The sequence below is a fragment of the Triticum aestivum genome, chromosome 1D, assembly GCF_018294505.1.
Source record: "Triticum aestivum cultivar Chinese Spring chromosome 1D, IWGSC CS RefSeq v2.1, whole genome shotgun sequence".
Classification (NCBI taxonomy): domain Eukaryota; kingdom Viridiplantae; phylum Streptophyta; class Magnoliopsida; order Poales; family Poaceae; genus Triticum; species Triticum aestivum.
In genome coordinates this window covers 191,109,136-191,126,474 of record NC_057796.1, presented here as the reverse complement: position 1 = coordinate 191,126,474, position 17,339 = coordinate 191,109,136, and the positions used below count along the sequence as shown (strand labels likewise).

At 45.7% G+C, this 17,339-nt stretch overlaps 1 protein-coding gene across 1 annotated transcript in view; it reads right to left on the bottom strand.

The window, feature by feature from the left end:
- LOC123180913 (beta-glucuronosyltransferase GlcAT14A) overlaps positions 1-1,551 on the bottom strand; it is a 3,179-nt gene extending 1,628 nt beyond the window's left edge. Inside the window, exons 1-3 of the mRNA XM_044593094.1 lie at positions 680-1,551; positions 493-568; positions 217-347 (exon numbers count right to left, since the gene is read on the bottom strand). Coding sequence (XP_044449029.1) covers positions 217-347; positions 493-568; positions 680-1,208 — 736 coding nt within the window. The 5' untranslated portion in view covers positions 1,209-1,551. The remainder of the gene's footprint in view (positions 1-216; positions 348-492; positions 569-679) is intronic.
- Positions 1,552-17,339: the final 15,788 nt, after the last annotated feature.

Here is a 17,339-nt window from a genome sequence, read left to right as displayed (position 1 = left end):
ATCGCCATCACATGGACACCTCAAAATAATGGTACGGGCCCGTACCTATCATCAAGCATTGACTAAAAAAGTTATGCTTATCGGTAGCCAGCACAACACGCATACTGGAGTACTACCAGTAGGAGTACAGTACTTCTCTAGCATTTCGTTCTTGCAGGTCTGCGAAATGTTTAGGTGCTGAGATGAAAGGCGTGGTGGAATGGAGTGGAATGTTACCGGTGAAGAGCTTGAAGGCGGTGGGAAGTCCCCGGCGGTTGGTGGTGATGTTGGGCGACGGGCGGAGGAGCTCCGACCGGTCGGCCTCGTACAGCGCCGTGTCCAGGATCACCGGCCGCGCCCGCTTCTTTCTGCAGAGCTACCGCGTTTCAAATTCGATTCAATACTCTCTTATCTTAAACTCAACCATCCCCGTCCATCCATCTCCACGAAACAGATTAATTAACCCTCCTCTTTCTTATCTTAAAAATAAACTGGTTAGTAGTAAGTTCTTACATCTTCCAGCCCAGGTGGCTGGTGTGCTGTATGAAGTTGAGATCCCTCGGCAGCCGCGAGAAGGCCTCCATCAAATCTGCAAATCACCGGCACAAAGCAAAATCCAAACTCAGAAAGAATTCACACATAGCATAGCATAGCATAGGAGTAGTAATAGCATAATCGCAGTCGCGGTGCGGATACGGACCGTCCTGGGTGACGAGCGGATAGTCGGAGGCGCTGAGGTTGACGAACCAGTCCCAGCGGCGGCCCACGCGGAGGAGCACCGCCATGGCGTGGAGAGTGGTGGACAGCATGGTCGGCCCGCGGTAGGTGACCAGGTTGGGCTTCCCCACGATCCACACGTTCCCCACGCGCCCGTACACGGGCTGCCCGGACACCAGCCCAGCCAGCCGGCGGTGCTCCTCGGCGGGGGCCTCACGGTCCAGGTGCAGCAGGTAGCTGTTGGCCGGGTGGTACAGCGCCGCCAGCAGCCTTGCCGCTCGCTCCGCGTCCCCCGTCGACGCAGAGATGAGGTACGCGAACGACACCGGGTAGCCGCCGCCGTCCTTGGCCGCCGCGAGGAACGGCCACTCCTTGGCGGACGATGGGCCGAGCCTGCCGCTGGTGAGCAGGACCGAGGGGAGAAAGAGGATGGAGACGACGAGGAGCGCCGTGAAGACGGCGGAGATGGCCACCTCCCTGCCGCCGCTCATCGCCAGCCCCCGAATCCTCATCCACGCGCACGCATCTACTATGAATTCCTCCTCCTGCTGCGTCTTGCTTCTACCAATCTGGCGATGTCCTCTTCTTTCTTCTTGAGTGAAAGTAGAGTAATGACAGCGGACGATGTTCTCTCTCTTCCCACTGAGATCTAGTCTAGTTATTATTCCTGTTACGGGAAAGGGTGAACAGTGACCGGCGGGAGGCAGCGCGAGCTTGGTGTTGGTGTTGGTGTTGGAGTTGGAGGAGAGGTAGCTCAGCTTCAGCTGGAAGTGGCTCGTGGTCGGTCGGAGGGGGCGTGGGGGGATCTGGTTGGAGGGGAGGTCGTCGTCGGAACAGTGACACCACGCTGCGTGAGTGGTCAGTGCGACCGGGCAGGAGCACTGGTCCGCTGCTGCCACGACTACTTATAACTCTGTCTATTTTTATTTTTTTGCCTATTTTTTATCCGGTCCAGTTTTGCTTTGATTTTTAATATGTTTAAAGATTCATGATCAGGACCTATAACAAATTCTTTGAGCTATAATAGTGTTGCCATATTTATAAATTCCGAATAAGAGCATATAGTTCTTTATCATAAGTAGAATAGTTCAGACCAACTCAATTTTTCAGACAAGTATGCAACATGTTTACCATCTTGTAATAACACACCTCATAATTCAATTCCACTAGCATCACATGTTGGAAATATGAGCAATTTACCGAATGGTTTTATTAACAGAAATACTAGATAAAGCATGACCAGAATAGTAGTGATAAAACAAGCCATGCGATTTGACAAAGAGAAGGTAAACAACATCTTCATATATGAACTGTAACTAAACATATCTAGAGCAGACAGTATAGCAAGTTGCATATATGAAATAGAATCTAACATATCTAGGGCAAATACTAGAACAAGAAATTGTAGCAGGACCTCCAATAGAAAGGAGAAGAACACGTACGGGACAGCAGCAGCAGAAGCGCTGGACTTGGGGTCGGTGTCCTCGCCTGCCATGTCGTCGAGGAGGTCGTGGACGTCGGGGAAGTAGTTGTCGGCGACCGGATCGTCCGTGATGAAGCAGCCAGTAGCCGCGCTGAGCGCTCCCCAAAAACCTTATCACCCTTCTCCCGTACAGGACTCAAAAGGTGCGGTTTTGGAGGCCTACTGTCCCGACGTGCGGTGCACGCCGCAAGCCGGGATGAGGAAGACAGCAGCAGCTCAGAGATTGGCGAGGGAAAGAGTAGTTCTAGTGCGTCTCTCTGAGAGGAGCGACCTCCCTTTTATAGGCGCAAGAGAAGGAGGCGAGAGGGCAGCGACGGGAGGCGAAACGAAGAGACAGAGATGAAGCAAACAGCCAGCAGCCGAAGGGCTGCACTGTTCGCATTCGAACTCCACTTTCGCAAAAATCTTTTCAGCTTCCGTGTGACCTTTCGTATATCCGTAGTGCGTGGCAAAAATTTAGACATCGGCTCGGCTCATTCCCGCAACCCACGGCGCGGCGCGTCGTGAGGAGGCGTGGCGTGGCGAGGCGGGCGGCGGAGGAGGAGCGCGCGTGGATGTCCCTCTTGTTCTCATGCTCATACAAGTAGGGAAAGAACCTCCCTTATAAAGAGGTCCAACTCCCTCTAAACTAGCAATGTGGGACTAAACTTTAGTAGTATCCCTTGCCTTGCACAAATGGGCTAAGTGGGCCTCTAGGATTTATTAGGAATTTTTGAAATTGTTATTGGGCTGGCCCATAAATAGATAAAATTCCAGCAATCCCCCACCAGATCCTAGAGGCACATAGAATTTGCCTTTAGTTCCAAAACATTGTTTTATATACCGGTACTGCAGTGGAGACTTTTAAGTTGAACTTCCACCTAGAACTCTATGCTACACTAGTAAGCAACTTGAACAGTGGACTGGGCCTTGAACTGCAAGTTTTCTGCGAATCTCGTTTCACATAAAGCCTTGACCGATACGTGGCTACCGTGGGTCTTCCCCGCAGGTGGAGCTTATCCGTCATACTCCGTGACCTTTCATGAGTTTACTAGAGAGTACCCTACTCTCATAGATTGCAACGTTTGACAATCAGACTCATATAGGTGTGTTCTTCAAAAGATGTTCTGCATGATAACATCTCTGCTTAAATGAGCCACTTAGAACACATTAAGATATACATCAACCTGCCATGCAGATTAGGAGAGTATTGCATCTTCATGGAGTGGTATTGTTGATAGTAAGGATACTCTCCCCTCAGTTGACCAACAACTTGTCTTCCACATCTAATTCACGGGATCTCCGAACACAAAGAATAGGTTACCACTGTGAACAACTCATATTGTGGGTCTCATACCCATCTCCCTCGATGCATTATCTATCACATTACGTGATAGACCCTTAGTAAAAGGATCTGCCAGATTTTTAGACGTTTGGATATAATCCAATGCAATAACTCCGGAGTTTCTCATTTTCCTGACAGACTTTAACCTTCTCTGAACGTGTCTCGATGACTTCATGTTATCCTTTGAGCTGCTCACTTTCGTGATCACAGTTTGATCGTCGCAGTTCATAAGGATACCCGGTACAGGTTTCTCAACAACCGGCAAGTCATTCAAGAGCCGGCGAAGCCAATCTGCTTCGACCGTAGCTGTATCTAGTGCTGTGACTTCGGCTTCCATTGTTGACCTCGTTAAGATGGTCTGCTTGCAAGACTTCCAAGAAACAGCGCCACCTCCATGGGTGAATACATATCCGCTCGTGGCCTTTATCTCATCAGCATCTGAGATCCAGTTTGAGTCACTATACCCTTCAAGCACCTTTGGTTGCCCGGTGTAGTGAATTCCATAATTTTCAGTGCCTTTGAAATAACGCAAAACTCTCTCTAGAGCTTTCCAATGCACATCTCCTGGTTTTGAGACAAACTGACTCAGTTTGCTAACAACAAAAGAGATATCAGGTCTTGTAGCACTTGCTAAGTACATAAGCGAGCCAATAATCTGATAATATTTCAATTGATCTCTAGCAATTCTTCGATTCTTTTGAAGTAACACACTTGCATCATAAGGTGTTGGAGAGGGCTTGCAGTCACTATAGCCAAAGCGACTCAAGATCTTTTCCACATAGTGGGATTGAAGCAATGTAATCCCACCATCATCGTCTCTCAACAACTTGATGTTCAGAATGACATCAGCCACTCCTAAATCCTTCATCTCAAAACAGCGAGATAGGAAATTCTTGACCTCCTTAATAACATTCAGATTTGTTCCGAAAATCAGTATGTCATCAACATACAAGCAAAGGATAACTCCCTCGCCCCCACCATGACGATAGTACACACATTAGTCAGCTCCATTCACAACAAAGTCTGCAGCTGTTAAAGTTCTTTCAAACTTCTCATGCCACTGTTTGGGTGCTTGCTTGAGTCCATACAAAGACTTCAGCAACTTGCACACTTTTCCTTCCAGACCATCTAGTACAAACCCATCTGGTTGTTCCATATAACTTTCCTCGTCCAACTCTCCATTTAGGAAAGCAGTCTTAACATCCATTTGGTGAACGAGAAGACCATGCGAGGCAGCTAGTGAAAGTAGAAATCGAATAGTGGTCAGTCGAGCCACAGGTGAGTAAGTATCAAAGAAGTCTTCACCTTCCTTTTGGGTATAACCCTTAGCCACGAGCTGAGCCTTATACTTTTCAATAGTACAATCAGGCCTAAGCTTCTTCTTGAATACCCATTTGCATCCTATAGGTTTGCACCCATAAGGACGATTAGTTATATCCCAAGTTTCATTCGCCAAGATGGAATCCATCTCGCTACGAACTGCTTCCTTCCAATAGTCAGCATCTTCAGACGCATAGGCCTCTGAAATAGAACTGGGAGTGTCATCTATGAGATACACAAGAAAATCATCACCAAAGGACTTTGCAGTCTTCTGTCTCTTGCTCCTAGTAGGAACTTCATTGTTTTCCTCCACAGGACTTTCAAAGTGTTTCATCGAAATGGCAGGTTTGGTAATTGTAACTGGTTCCTGATTCGATGAACTAGGCATCTCCTGATTAGATGAGGTAGCCATATCCTTCATGGGAAAGATATCTTCAAAGAAAGTCACATCATTCAACTCCATGATCGTACCGACATGCATGTCAGGTACCTCAGATTTTACAACCAAGAATCTATAGCCAATGCTATGAAAAGCATATCCCAGGAAAACACAATCCACAGTCTTTGGTCCAAGCTTCCGCTTCTTTGGAATTGGAACATTGACTTTCGCCAAACAACCCCATGTTCGTAGATAAGAGAGTTTTAACCTTTTCTTCTCCCATTCCTCGAATGGAGTTATCTCTTTGTTCTTTGTGGGAACTCGGTTTAGGACATGACATGCCGTCAATATCGCCTCCCCCCACCATGCCTTGGAGAGACCCGATGTGTCTAACATGGCGTTAACCAAATCAGTTAGAGTACGGTTCTTTCTTTCGGCCACCCCATTTGACAGAGGTGAATAGGGAGGCGTCCTCTCATGGATTATACCATGTTCCGCACAAAAAGCATCAAATTCATTGGAAAAATACTCTCCACCATGGTCGGACCTAAGCCTCTTGATTTTCCGATCAAGTTGATTTTCCACTTAAGCTTTATAGATCTTGAAAAACTTCAAAGCCTCATCCTTAGATTTCAGAAGATACACACGGCAGTATCTAGTGGAGTCATCAATTAACGTCATGAAATATTTCTTTCCACCTTTTGTCAAAACACCATTCATTTCACATAGATCTGAATGTATGAGCTCTAGTGGTGCAAGATTTCTCGTTTCCGCAGTCGTGTGAGACTTACGAGGTTGCTTAGCTTGCACACAAACATGACACTTAGATCCCTTGACAGTGGTGAAAGTAGGGATTAAGTTCAACTTAGCTAGTCACGACATGCAACCAAAATTAACATGACAGAGACGTGAATGCCACACGTTGGATTCACTATTGTTGCAAATATGATTAACAACTTTATTGCAAACGTCTGATAAGGATAAACGAAACAGACCTCCTGACTCATAGCCTTTACCAACAAAGGTTCCATACTTGGATATTACAAATTTATTCGACTCAAAGACAAGCTTGTAGCCATCTCTACACAGAAGAGATCCGCTAACAAGATTTTTATTGACGGAGGGGACATAATGCACGTTCTTCAGCCGCACAATCTTCCCCGAAGTAAACTTCAGATCGACCGTGCCAACACCATGAACAGAAGCACTTGAACCGTTGCCCATCAGCACGGTTGAAGTCCCTGCGGTCTGATAAGACGAAAACATGGAAATATCACCGCATACATGCACATTAGCACCCGTGTCAATCAACCAATCAGGAGAATGACATACTGAAAGATTAGTGGGAAATATACCATACCCATCATCCTTCAAGTCAGTGTCTCCAATGACAACATTAGCGGTCTTGCCGCCTTTCCCAGGGTGACGCTTGTCATAGCAATTAGGGAAACTAGGAGCCCAATGATCAGGATCGCCACACACATGACCAGCACCTTTCTTCTTGTCATTCTTCTTCTTGAAGTTCGTGTGTTGCACAGCCTTGTTCTTCCCATCAAACTTTGCTTTACCATCAAACTTGCCCTTGTTCTTAAACTTGTGGGGCTGGAAGTTCTTCTTTTGTACCAGATTGGCACTAGATCCTCCCTCAATACCTCGAGCACGTGTATCCTTTGCTCTCGCCTTTTCTTCCACATCAAGAGTGCCAATGAGATCCGAAACGGAAAACTCCTGTCTCTTATGCTTCAGTAAGGTAGCAAAGTTCCTCCACGAAGGAGAAGCTTAGTGATGATACCTCCGGCAACAAACTTGTCCGGTAGCACACAACTGAAGTGCTCAAGTTCTCTAGCAAATGACTGTATCTCATGAGCTTGCTCAACTACGGAGCGCTCTTCAGTCATCCTGTAATCATAGAATTGCTCCATGATGCACAGCTCAGTGCCAGCATCCGAGACCCCAAACTTGGCCTCGAGTGCAACCCACATATATTTTTCATTATCAACTGACGCATAAGCATCAACTATGTTCTCACCATGAACACTCAAGAGAGCAGCCTTAAACAGAGTATCCATTTTCTGAAAAGCTTGTGCCTGTTGAGCATCAAGCTCTCCTTCAGGTTTGCCGAGAGTGGCGTCATAGCAACTCATGGTTTGAAACCATAAGACTGCTCTCACGCGCCACCTCTTATAGTGGATACCCTCAAACATAGGAGGTCTCATGGAAGCAGCAAAACCACGTGGGGTAAATTGCCTATAATAAGGTTTTTGGATGGTTGAAAATATGAGCAATTTACCGAATGATTTTATTAACAGAAATACTAGATAAAGCATGACCAGAATAGTAGTGATAAAACAAGCCATGCGATTTGACAAAGAGAAGGTAAACAACATCTTCATATATGAACTGTAACTAAACATATCTAGAGCAGACAGTATAGCAAGTTGCATATATGAAAGAGAGTCTAAACTATCTAGGGCAAATACTAGAACAAGAAACTGTAGCAGGACCTCTAATAGAAAGGAGAAGAACACGTACGGGACAGCAGCAGCAGAAGCGCTGGACTTGGGGTCGGTGTCCTCGCCTGCCATGTCGTCGAGGAGGTCGTGGACGTCGGGGAAGAAGTCGTCGTCGGGGAAGTAGTCGCCGGCGACCGGATCGTCCGTGATGAAGCAGCCAGTAGTCGCGTTGAGCGCTCCCCAAAAACCTTATCACCCTTCTCCCGTACAGGACTCAAAAGGTGCGGTTTCGGAGGCCTACTGTCCCGACGTGCGGTGCACGCCGCAAGCCGGGATGAGGAAGACAGCAGCAGCTCAGAGATGGAACCGATGGCGAGGGAAAGAGTAGTTCTGGTGCGTCTCTCTGAGAGGAGCGACCTCCCTTTTATAGGCGCAAGAGAAGGAGGCGAGAGGGCAGCGACGGGAGGCGAAACGAAGAGACGGAGATGAAGCGAACAGCCAGCAGCCGAAGGGCTGCACCGTTCGCATTCAAACTCCACTTTCGCAAAAATCTTTTCAGCTTCCGTGTGACCTTTCGTATATCCGTAGTGCGTGGCAAAAACTTAGACATCGGCTCGGCTCATTCCCGCAACCCACGGCGCGGCGCGTCGTGAGGAGGCGTGGCGTGGCGAGGCGGGCGGCGGAGGAGGAGCGCGCGTGGATGTCCCTCTTGTTCTCATGCTCATACAAGTGGGGAAAGAACCTCCCTTATAAAGAGGCCCAACTCCCTCTAAACTAGCAATGTGGGACTAAACTTTAGTAGTATCCCTTGCCTTGCACAAATGGGCTAAGTGGGCCTCTAGGATTTATTAGGAATTTTTGAAATTGTTATTGGGCTGGCCCATAAATAGATAAAATTCCAGCAATCCCCCACCAGATCCTAGAGGCACATAGAATTTGCCTTTAGTTCCAAAACATTGTTTTATATACCGGTACTGCAGTGGAGACTGTTAAGTTGAACTTCCACCTAGAACTCTATGCTACACTAGTAAGCAACTTGAACAGTGGACTGGGCCTTGAACTGCATGTTTTCTGCGAATCTCGTTTCACATAAAGCCTTGACCGATACGTGGCTACCGTGGGTCTTCCCCGCAGGTGGAGCTTATCCGTCATACTCCGTGACCTTTCATGAGTTTACTAGAGAGAACCCTACTCTCATAGATTGCGACGTTTGACAATCAGACTCATATAGGTGTGTTCTTCAAAAGATGTTCTGCATGATAACATCTCTGCTTAAATGAGCCACTTAGAACACATTAAGATATACATCAACCTGCCATGCAGATTAGGAGAGTATTGCATCTTCATGGAGTGGTATTGTTGATAGTAAGGATACTCTCCCCTCAGTTGACCAACAACTTGTCTTCCACATCTAATTCACGGGATCTCCGATCACAAAGAATAGGTTATCACTGTGAACAACTCATATTGTGGGTCTCATACCCATCTCCCTCGATGCATTATCTATCACATTACGTGATAGACCCTTAGTAAAAGGATCTGCCAGATTTTTAGACGTTTGGATATAATCCAATGCAATAACTCCGGAGTTTCTCATTTTCCTGACAGACTTTAACCTTCTCTGAACGTGTCTCGATGACTTCATGTTATCCTTTGAGCTGCTCACTTTCGTGATCACAGTTTGATTGCCGCAGTTCATAAGGATACCCGGTACAGGTTTCTCAACAACCGGCAAGTCATTCAAGAGCCGGCGAAGCCAATCTGCTTCGACCGTAGCCGTATCTAGTGCTGTGAGTTCTGCTTCCATTGTTGACCTCGTTAAGATGGTCTGCTTGCAAGACTTCCAAGAAACAGCGCCACCTCCATGGGTGAATACATATCCGCTCGTGGCCTTTATCTCATCAGCATCTGAGATCCAGTTTGAGTCACTATACCCTTCAAGCACCTTTGGTTGCCCGGTGTAGTGAATTCCATAATTTTCAGTGCCTTTCAAATAACGCAAAACTCTCTCTAGAGCTTTCCAATGCACATCTCCTGGTTTTGAGACAAACTGACTCAGTTTGCTAACAACAAAAGAGATATCAGGTCTTGTAGCACTTGCTAAGTACATAAGCGAGCCAATAATCTGAGAATATTTCAATTGATCTCTAGCAATTCTTCGATTCTTTCGAAGTAACACACTTGCATCATAAGGTGTTGGAGAGGGCTTGCAGTCACTATAGCCAAAGCGACTCAAGATCTTTTCCACATAGTGGGATTGAAGCAATGTAATCGCACCATCATCGTCTCTCAACAACTTGATGTTCAGATTGACATCAGCCACTCCTAAATCCCTCATCTCAAAACAGCGAGATAGGAAATTCTTGACCTCCTTAATAACATTCAGATTTGTTCCAAAAATCAGTATGTCATCAACATACAAGCAAAGGATAACTCCCTCGCCCCGACCATGGCGATAGTACACACATTAGTCAGCTTCGTTCACAACAAAGTCTGCAGCTGTTAAAGTTCTTTCAAACTTCTCATGCCACTGTTTGGGTGCTTGCTTGAGTCCATACAAAGACTTCAGCAACTTGCACACTTTTCCTTCCAGACCATCTAGTACAAACCCATCTGGTTGTTCCATATAACTTTCCTCGTCCAACTCTCCATTTAGGAAAGCAGTCTTAACATCCATTTGGTGAACGAGAAGACCATGCGAGGCAGCTAGTGAAAGTAGAACTCGAATAGTGGTCAGTCGAGCCACAGGTGAGTAAGTATCAAAGAAGTCTTCACCTTCCTTTTGGGTATAACCCTTAGCCACGAGCTGAGCCTTGTACTTTTCAATAGTACCATCAGGCCTAAGCTTCTTCTTGAATACCCATTTGCATCCTATAGGTTTGCACCCATAAGGACGATCAGTTATATCCCAAGTTTCATTCGCCAAGATGGAATCCATCTCGCTACGAACTGCTTCCTTCCAATAGTCAGCATCTTCAGATGCATAGGCCTCTGAAATAGAACTGGGAGTGTCATCTATGAGATACACAAGAAAATCATCACCAAAGGACTTTGCAGTCCTCTGTCTCTTGCTCCTAGTAGGAACTTCATTGTTTTCCTCCACAGGACTTTCAAAGTGTTTCATCCAAATGGCAGGTTTGGTAATTGTAACTGGTTCCTGATTCGATGAACTAGTCATCTCCTGATTAGATGAGGTAGCCATATCCTTCATGGGAAAGATATCTTCAAAGAAAGTCGCATCATTCGACTCCATGATCGTACCGACATGCATGTCAGGTACCTTAGATTTTACAACCAAGAATCTATAGCCAATGCTATGAAAAGCATATCCCAGGAAAACACAATCCACAGTCTTTGGTCCAAGCTTCCGCTTCTTTGGAATTGGAACATTGACTTTCGCCAAACAACCCCATGTTCGTAGAAAAGAGAGTTTTAACCTTTTCTTCTCCCATTCCTCGAATGGAGTTATCTCTTTGTTCTTTGTGGGAACTCGGTTTAGGACATGACATGCCGTCAATATCGCCTCCCCCCACCATGCCTTGGAGAGACCCGATGTGTCTAACATGGCGTTAACCAAATCAGTTAGAGTATGGTTCTTTCTTTAGGCCACCCCATTTGACTGAGGTGAATAGGGAGGCATCCTCTCATGGATTATACCATGTTCCGCACAAAAAGCATCAAATTCATTGAAAAATACTCTCCACCATGGTCGGACCTAAGCCTCTTGATTTTCCGATCAAGTTGATTTTCCACTTAAGCTTTATAGATCTTGAAAAACTTCAAAGCCTCATCCTTAGATTTCAGAAGATACACACGGCAGTATCTAGTGGAGTCATCAATTAACGTCATGAAATATTTCTTTCCACCTTTTGTCAAAACCCATTCATTTCACATAGATCTAAATGTATGAGCTCTAGTGGTGCAAGATTTCTCGTTTCCGCAGTCGTGTGAGACTTACGAGGTTGCTTAGCTTGCACACAAACATGACACTTAGATCCCTTGACAGTGGTGAAACTAGGGATTAAGTTCAACTTCGCTAGTCGCGACATGCAACCAAAATTAACATGACAGAGACGTGAATGCCACACGTTGGATTCACTATTGTTGCAAATATGATTAACAACTTTATTGCAAACGTCTGATAAGGATAAACGAAACAGACCTCCTGACTCATAGCCTTTACCAACAAAGGTTCCATACTTGGATATTACAAATTTATTCGACTCAAAGACAAGCTTGTAGCCATCTCTACACAGAAGAGATCCGCTAACAAGATTTTTATTGACGGAGGGGACATAATGCACGTTCTTCAGCCGCACAATCTTCCCCGAAGTAAACTTCAGATCGACCGTGCCAACACCATGAACAGAAGCACTTGAACCGTTGCCCATCAGCACGGTTGAAGTCCCTGCGGTCTGATAAGACGAAAACATGGAAATATCACCGCATACATGCACATTAGCACCCGTGTCAATCAACCAATCAGGAGAATGACATACTGAAAGATTAGTGGGAAATATACCATACCCATCATCCTTCAAGTCAGTGTCTCCAATGACAACATTAGCGGTCTTGCCGCCTTTCCCAGGGTGACGCTTGTCATAGCGATTAGGGCAACTAGGAGCCCAATGATCAGGATCGCCACACACATGACAAGCACCTTTCTTCTTGTCATTCTTCTTCTTGAAGTTCGTGTGTTGCACAGCCTTGTTCTTCCCATCAAACTTCGCTTTACCATCAAACTTGCCCTTGTTCTTAAACTTGTGGGGCTGGAAGTTCTTCTTTTGTACCAGATTGGCACTAGATCCTCCCTCAATACCTCGAGCACGTGTATCCTTTGCTCTCGCCTTTTCTTCCACATCAAGAGTGCCAATGAGATCCGGAATGGAAAACTCCTGTCTCTTATGCTTCAGTAAGGTAGCAAAGTTCCTCCACGAAGGAGAAGCTTAGTGATGATACCTCCGGCAACAAACTTGTCCGGTAGCATACAACTGAAGTGCTCAAGTTCTCTAGCAAATGACTGTATCTCATGAGCTTGCTCAACTACGGAGCGCTCTTCAGTAATCCTGTAATCATAGAATTGCTCCATGATGTACAACTCAGTGCCAGCATCCGAGACCCCAAACTTGGCCTCGAGTGCAACCCACATATATTTTGCATTATCAAGTGACGCATAAGCATCAACTATGTTCTCACCAAGAACACTCAAGAGAGCAGCCTTAAACAGAGTATCCATTTTCTGAAAAGCTTGTGCCCGTTGAGCATCAAGCTCTCCTTCAGGTTTGCCGAGAGTGGCGTCATAGCAACTCATGGTTTGAAACCATAAGACTGCTCTCACGCGCCACCTCTTATAGTGGATACCCTCAAACATAGGAGGTCTCATTGAAGCAGCAAAACCACTTGGGGTAAATTGCCTATAATAAGGTTTTTGGATTGTTGAAAATATGAGCAATTTACCGAATGATTTTATTAACAGAAATACTAGATAAAGCATGACCAGAATAGTAGTGATAAAACAAGCCATGCGATTTGACAAAGAGAAGGTAAACAACATCTTCATATATGAACTGTAACTAAACATATCTAGAGCAGACAGTATAGCAAGTTGCATATATGAAACAGAGTCTAACATATCTAGGGCAAATACTAGAACAAGAAACTGTAGCAGGACCTCTAATAGAAAGGAGAAGAACACGTACGGGACAGCAGCAGCAGAAGCGCTGGACTTGGGGTCGGTGTCCTCGCCTGCCATGTCGTCGAGGAGGTCGTGGACGTCGGGGAAGAAGTCGTCATCGGGGAAGTAGTCGTCGGTGACCGGATCGTCCGTGATGAAGCAGCCAGTAGTCGCGTTGAGCGCTCCCCAAAAACCTTATCACCCTTCTCCTGTACAGGACTCAAAAGGTGCGGTTTCGGAGGCCTACTGTCCCGACGTGCGGTGCACGCCGCAAGCCGGGATGAGGAAGACAGCAACAGCTCAGAGATGGAACCGATGGCGAGGGAAAGAGTAGTTCTGGTGCGTCTCTCTGAGAGGAGCGACCTCCCTTTTATTGGCGCAAGAGAAGGAGGCGAGAGGGCAGCGACGGGAGGCGAAACGAAGAGACGGAGATGAAGCGAACAGCCAGCAGCCGAAGGGCTGCACCGTTCGCATTCGAACTCCACTTTCGCAAAAATCTTTTCAGCTTCCGTGTGACCTTTCGTATATCCGTAGTGCGTGGCAAAAATTTAGACATCGGCTTGGCTCATTCCCGCAACCCACGGCGCGGCGCGTCGCGTCGTGACGAGGCGTGGCGTGGCGAGGCGGGCGGCGGAGGAGGAGCGCGCGTGGATGTCCCTCTTGTTCTCATGCTCATACAAGTGGGGAAAGAACCTCCCTTATAAAGAGGTCCAACTCCCTCTAAACTAGCAATGTGGGACTAAACTTTAGTAGTATCCCTTGCCTTGCACAAATGGGCTAAGTGGGCCTCTAGGTTTTATTAGGAATTTCTGAAATTGTTATTGGGCTGGCCCATAAATAGATAAAATTCCAGCAATCCCCTATCAGATCCTAGAGGCACATAGAATTTGCCTTTAGTTCCAAAACATTGTTTTATATACCGGTACTGCAGTGGAGACTGTTAAGTTGAACTTCCACCTAGAACTCTATGCTACACTAGTAAGCAACTTGAACAGTGGACTGGGCCTTGAACTGCAAGTTTTCTGCGAATCTCGTTTCACATAAAGCCTTGACCGATACGTGGCTACCGTGGGTCTTCCCCGCAGGTGGAGCTTATCCGTCATACTCCGTGACCTTTCATGAGTTTACTAGAGAGAACCCTACTCTCATAGATTGCGACGTTTGACAATCAGACTCATATAGGTGTGTTCTTCAAAAGATGTTCTGCATGATAACATCTCTGCTTAAATGAGCCACTTAGAACACATTAAGATATACATCAACCTGCCATGCAGCTTAGGAGAGTATTGCATCTTCATGGAGTGGTATTGTTGATAGTAAGGATACTCTCCCCTCAGTTGACCAACAACTTGTCTTCCACATCTAATTCACGGGATCTCCGATCACAAAGAATAGGTTACCACTATGAACAACTCATATTGTGGGTCTCATACCCGTCTCCCTCGATGCATTATCTATCACATTACGTGATAGACCCTTAGTAAAAGTATCTGCCAGATTTTTAGACGTTTGGATATAATCCAATGCAATAACTCCGGAGTTTCTCATTTTCCTGACAGACTTTAACCTTCTCCGAACGTGTCTCGATGACTTCATGTTATCCTTTGAGCTGCTCACTTTCGTGATCACAGTTTGATTGTCGCAGTTCATAAGGATACCCGGTACAGGTTTCTCAACAACCGGCAAGTCATTCAAGAGCCGGCGAAGCCAATCTGCTTCGACCGTAGCTGTATCTAGTGCTGTGAGTTCTGCTTCCATTGTTGACCTCGTTAAGATGGTCTGCTTGCAAAACTTCCAAGAAACAGCGCCACCTCCATGGGTGAATACATATCCGCTCGTGGCCTTTATCTCATCAGCATCTGAGATCCAGTTTGAGTCACTATACCCTTCAAGCACCTTTGGTTGCCCGGTGTAGTGAATTCCATAATTTTCAGTGCCTTTCAAATAACGCAAAACTCTCTCTAGAGCTTTCCAATGCACATCTCCTGGTTTTGAGACAAACTGACTCAGTTTGCTAACAACAAAAGAGATATCAGGTCTTGTAGCACTTGCTAAGTACATAAGCGAGCCAATAATCTGAGAATATTTCAATTGATCTCTAGCAATTCTTCGATTCTTTCGAAGTAACACACTTGCATCATAAGGTGTTGGAGAGGGCTTGCAGTCACTATAGCCAAAGCGACTGAAGATCTTTTCCACATAGTGGGATTGAAGCAATGTAATCCCACCATCATCGTCTCTCAACAACTTGATGTTCAGAATGACATCAGCCACTCCTAAATCCTTCATCTCAAAACAGCAAGATAGGAAATTCTTGACCTCCTTAATAACATTCAGATTTGTTCCGAAAATCAGTATGTCGTCAACATACAAGCAAAGGATAACTCCCTCGCCTCCACCATGGCGATAGTACACACATTAGTCAGCTTCGTTCACAACAAAGTCTGCAGCTGTTAAAGTACTTTCAAACTTCTCAAGCCACTGTTTGGGTGCTTGCTTGAGTCCATACAAAGACTTCAGCAACTTGCACACTTTTCCTTCCAGACCATCTAGTACAAACCCATCTGGTTGTTCCATATAACTTTCCTCGTCCAACTCTCCATTTAGGAAAGCAGTCTTAACATCCATTTGGTGAACGAGAAGACCATGCGAGGCAGCTAGTGAAAGTAGAACTCGAATAGTGGTCAGTCGAGCCACAGGTGAGTAAGTATCAAAGAAGTCTTCACCTTCCTTTTGGGTATAACCCTTAGCCACGAGCTGAGCCTTGTACTTTTCAATAGTACCATCAGGCCTAAGCTTCTTCTTGAATACCCATTTGCATCCTATAGGTTTGCACCCATAAGGACGATCAGTTATATCCCAAGTTTCATTCGCCAAGATGGAATCCATCTCGCTACGAACTGCTTCCTTCCAATAGTCAGCATCTTCAGAGGCATAGGCCTCTGAAATAGAACTGGGAGTGTCATCTATGAGATACACAAGAAAATCATCACCAAAGGACTTTGCAGTCCTCTGTCTCTTGCTCCTACTAGGAACTTCATTGTTTTCCTCCACAGGACTTTCAAAGTGTTTCATCGAAATGGCAGGTTTGGTAATTGTAACTGGTGCCTGATTCGATGAACTAGGCATCTCCTGATTAGATGAGGTAGCCATATCCTTCATGGGAAAGATATCTTCAAAGAAAGTCGCATCATTCAACTCCATGATCGTACCGACATGCATGTCAGGTACCTCAGATTTTACAACCAAGAATCTATAGCCAATGCTATGAAAAGCATATCCCAGGAAAACACAATCCACAGTCTTTGGTCCAAGCTTCCGCTTCTTTGGAATTGGAACATTGACTTTCGCCAAACAACCCCATGTTCGTAGATAAGAGAACCTTTTCTTCTCCCATTCCTCGAATGGAGTTATCTCTTTGTTCTTTGTGGGAACTCGGTTTAGGACATGACATGCCGTCAATATCGCCTCCCCCCACCATGCCTTGGAGAGACCCGATGTGTCTAACATGGCGTTAACCAAATTAGTTAGAGTACGGTTCTTTCTTTCGGCCACCCCATTTGACAGAGGTGAATAGGGAGGCGTCCTCTCATGGATTATACCATGTTCCGCACAAAAAGCATCAAATTCATTGGAAAAATACTCTCCACCATGGTCGGACCTAAGCCTCTTGATTTTCCGATCAAGTTGATTTTCCACTTAAGCTTTATAGATCTTGAAAAACTTCAAAGCCTCATCCTTAGATTTCAGAAGATACACACGGCAGTATCTAGTGGAGTCATCAATTAACGTCATGAAATATTTCTTTCCACCTTTTGTCAAAACACCATTCATTTCACATAGATCTGAATGTATGAGCTCTAGTGGTGCAAGATTTCTCGTTTCCGCAGTCGTGTGAGACTTACGAGGTTGCTTAGCTTGCACACAAACATGACACTTAGATCCCTTGACAGTGGTGAAACTAGGGATTAAGTTCAACTTCGCTAGTCGCGACATGCAACCAAAATTAA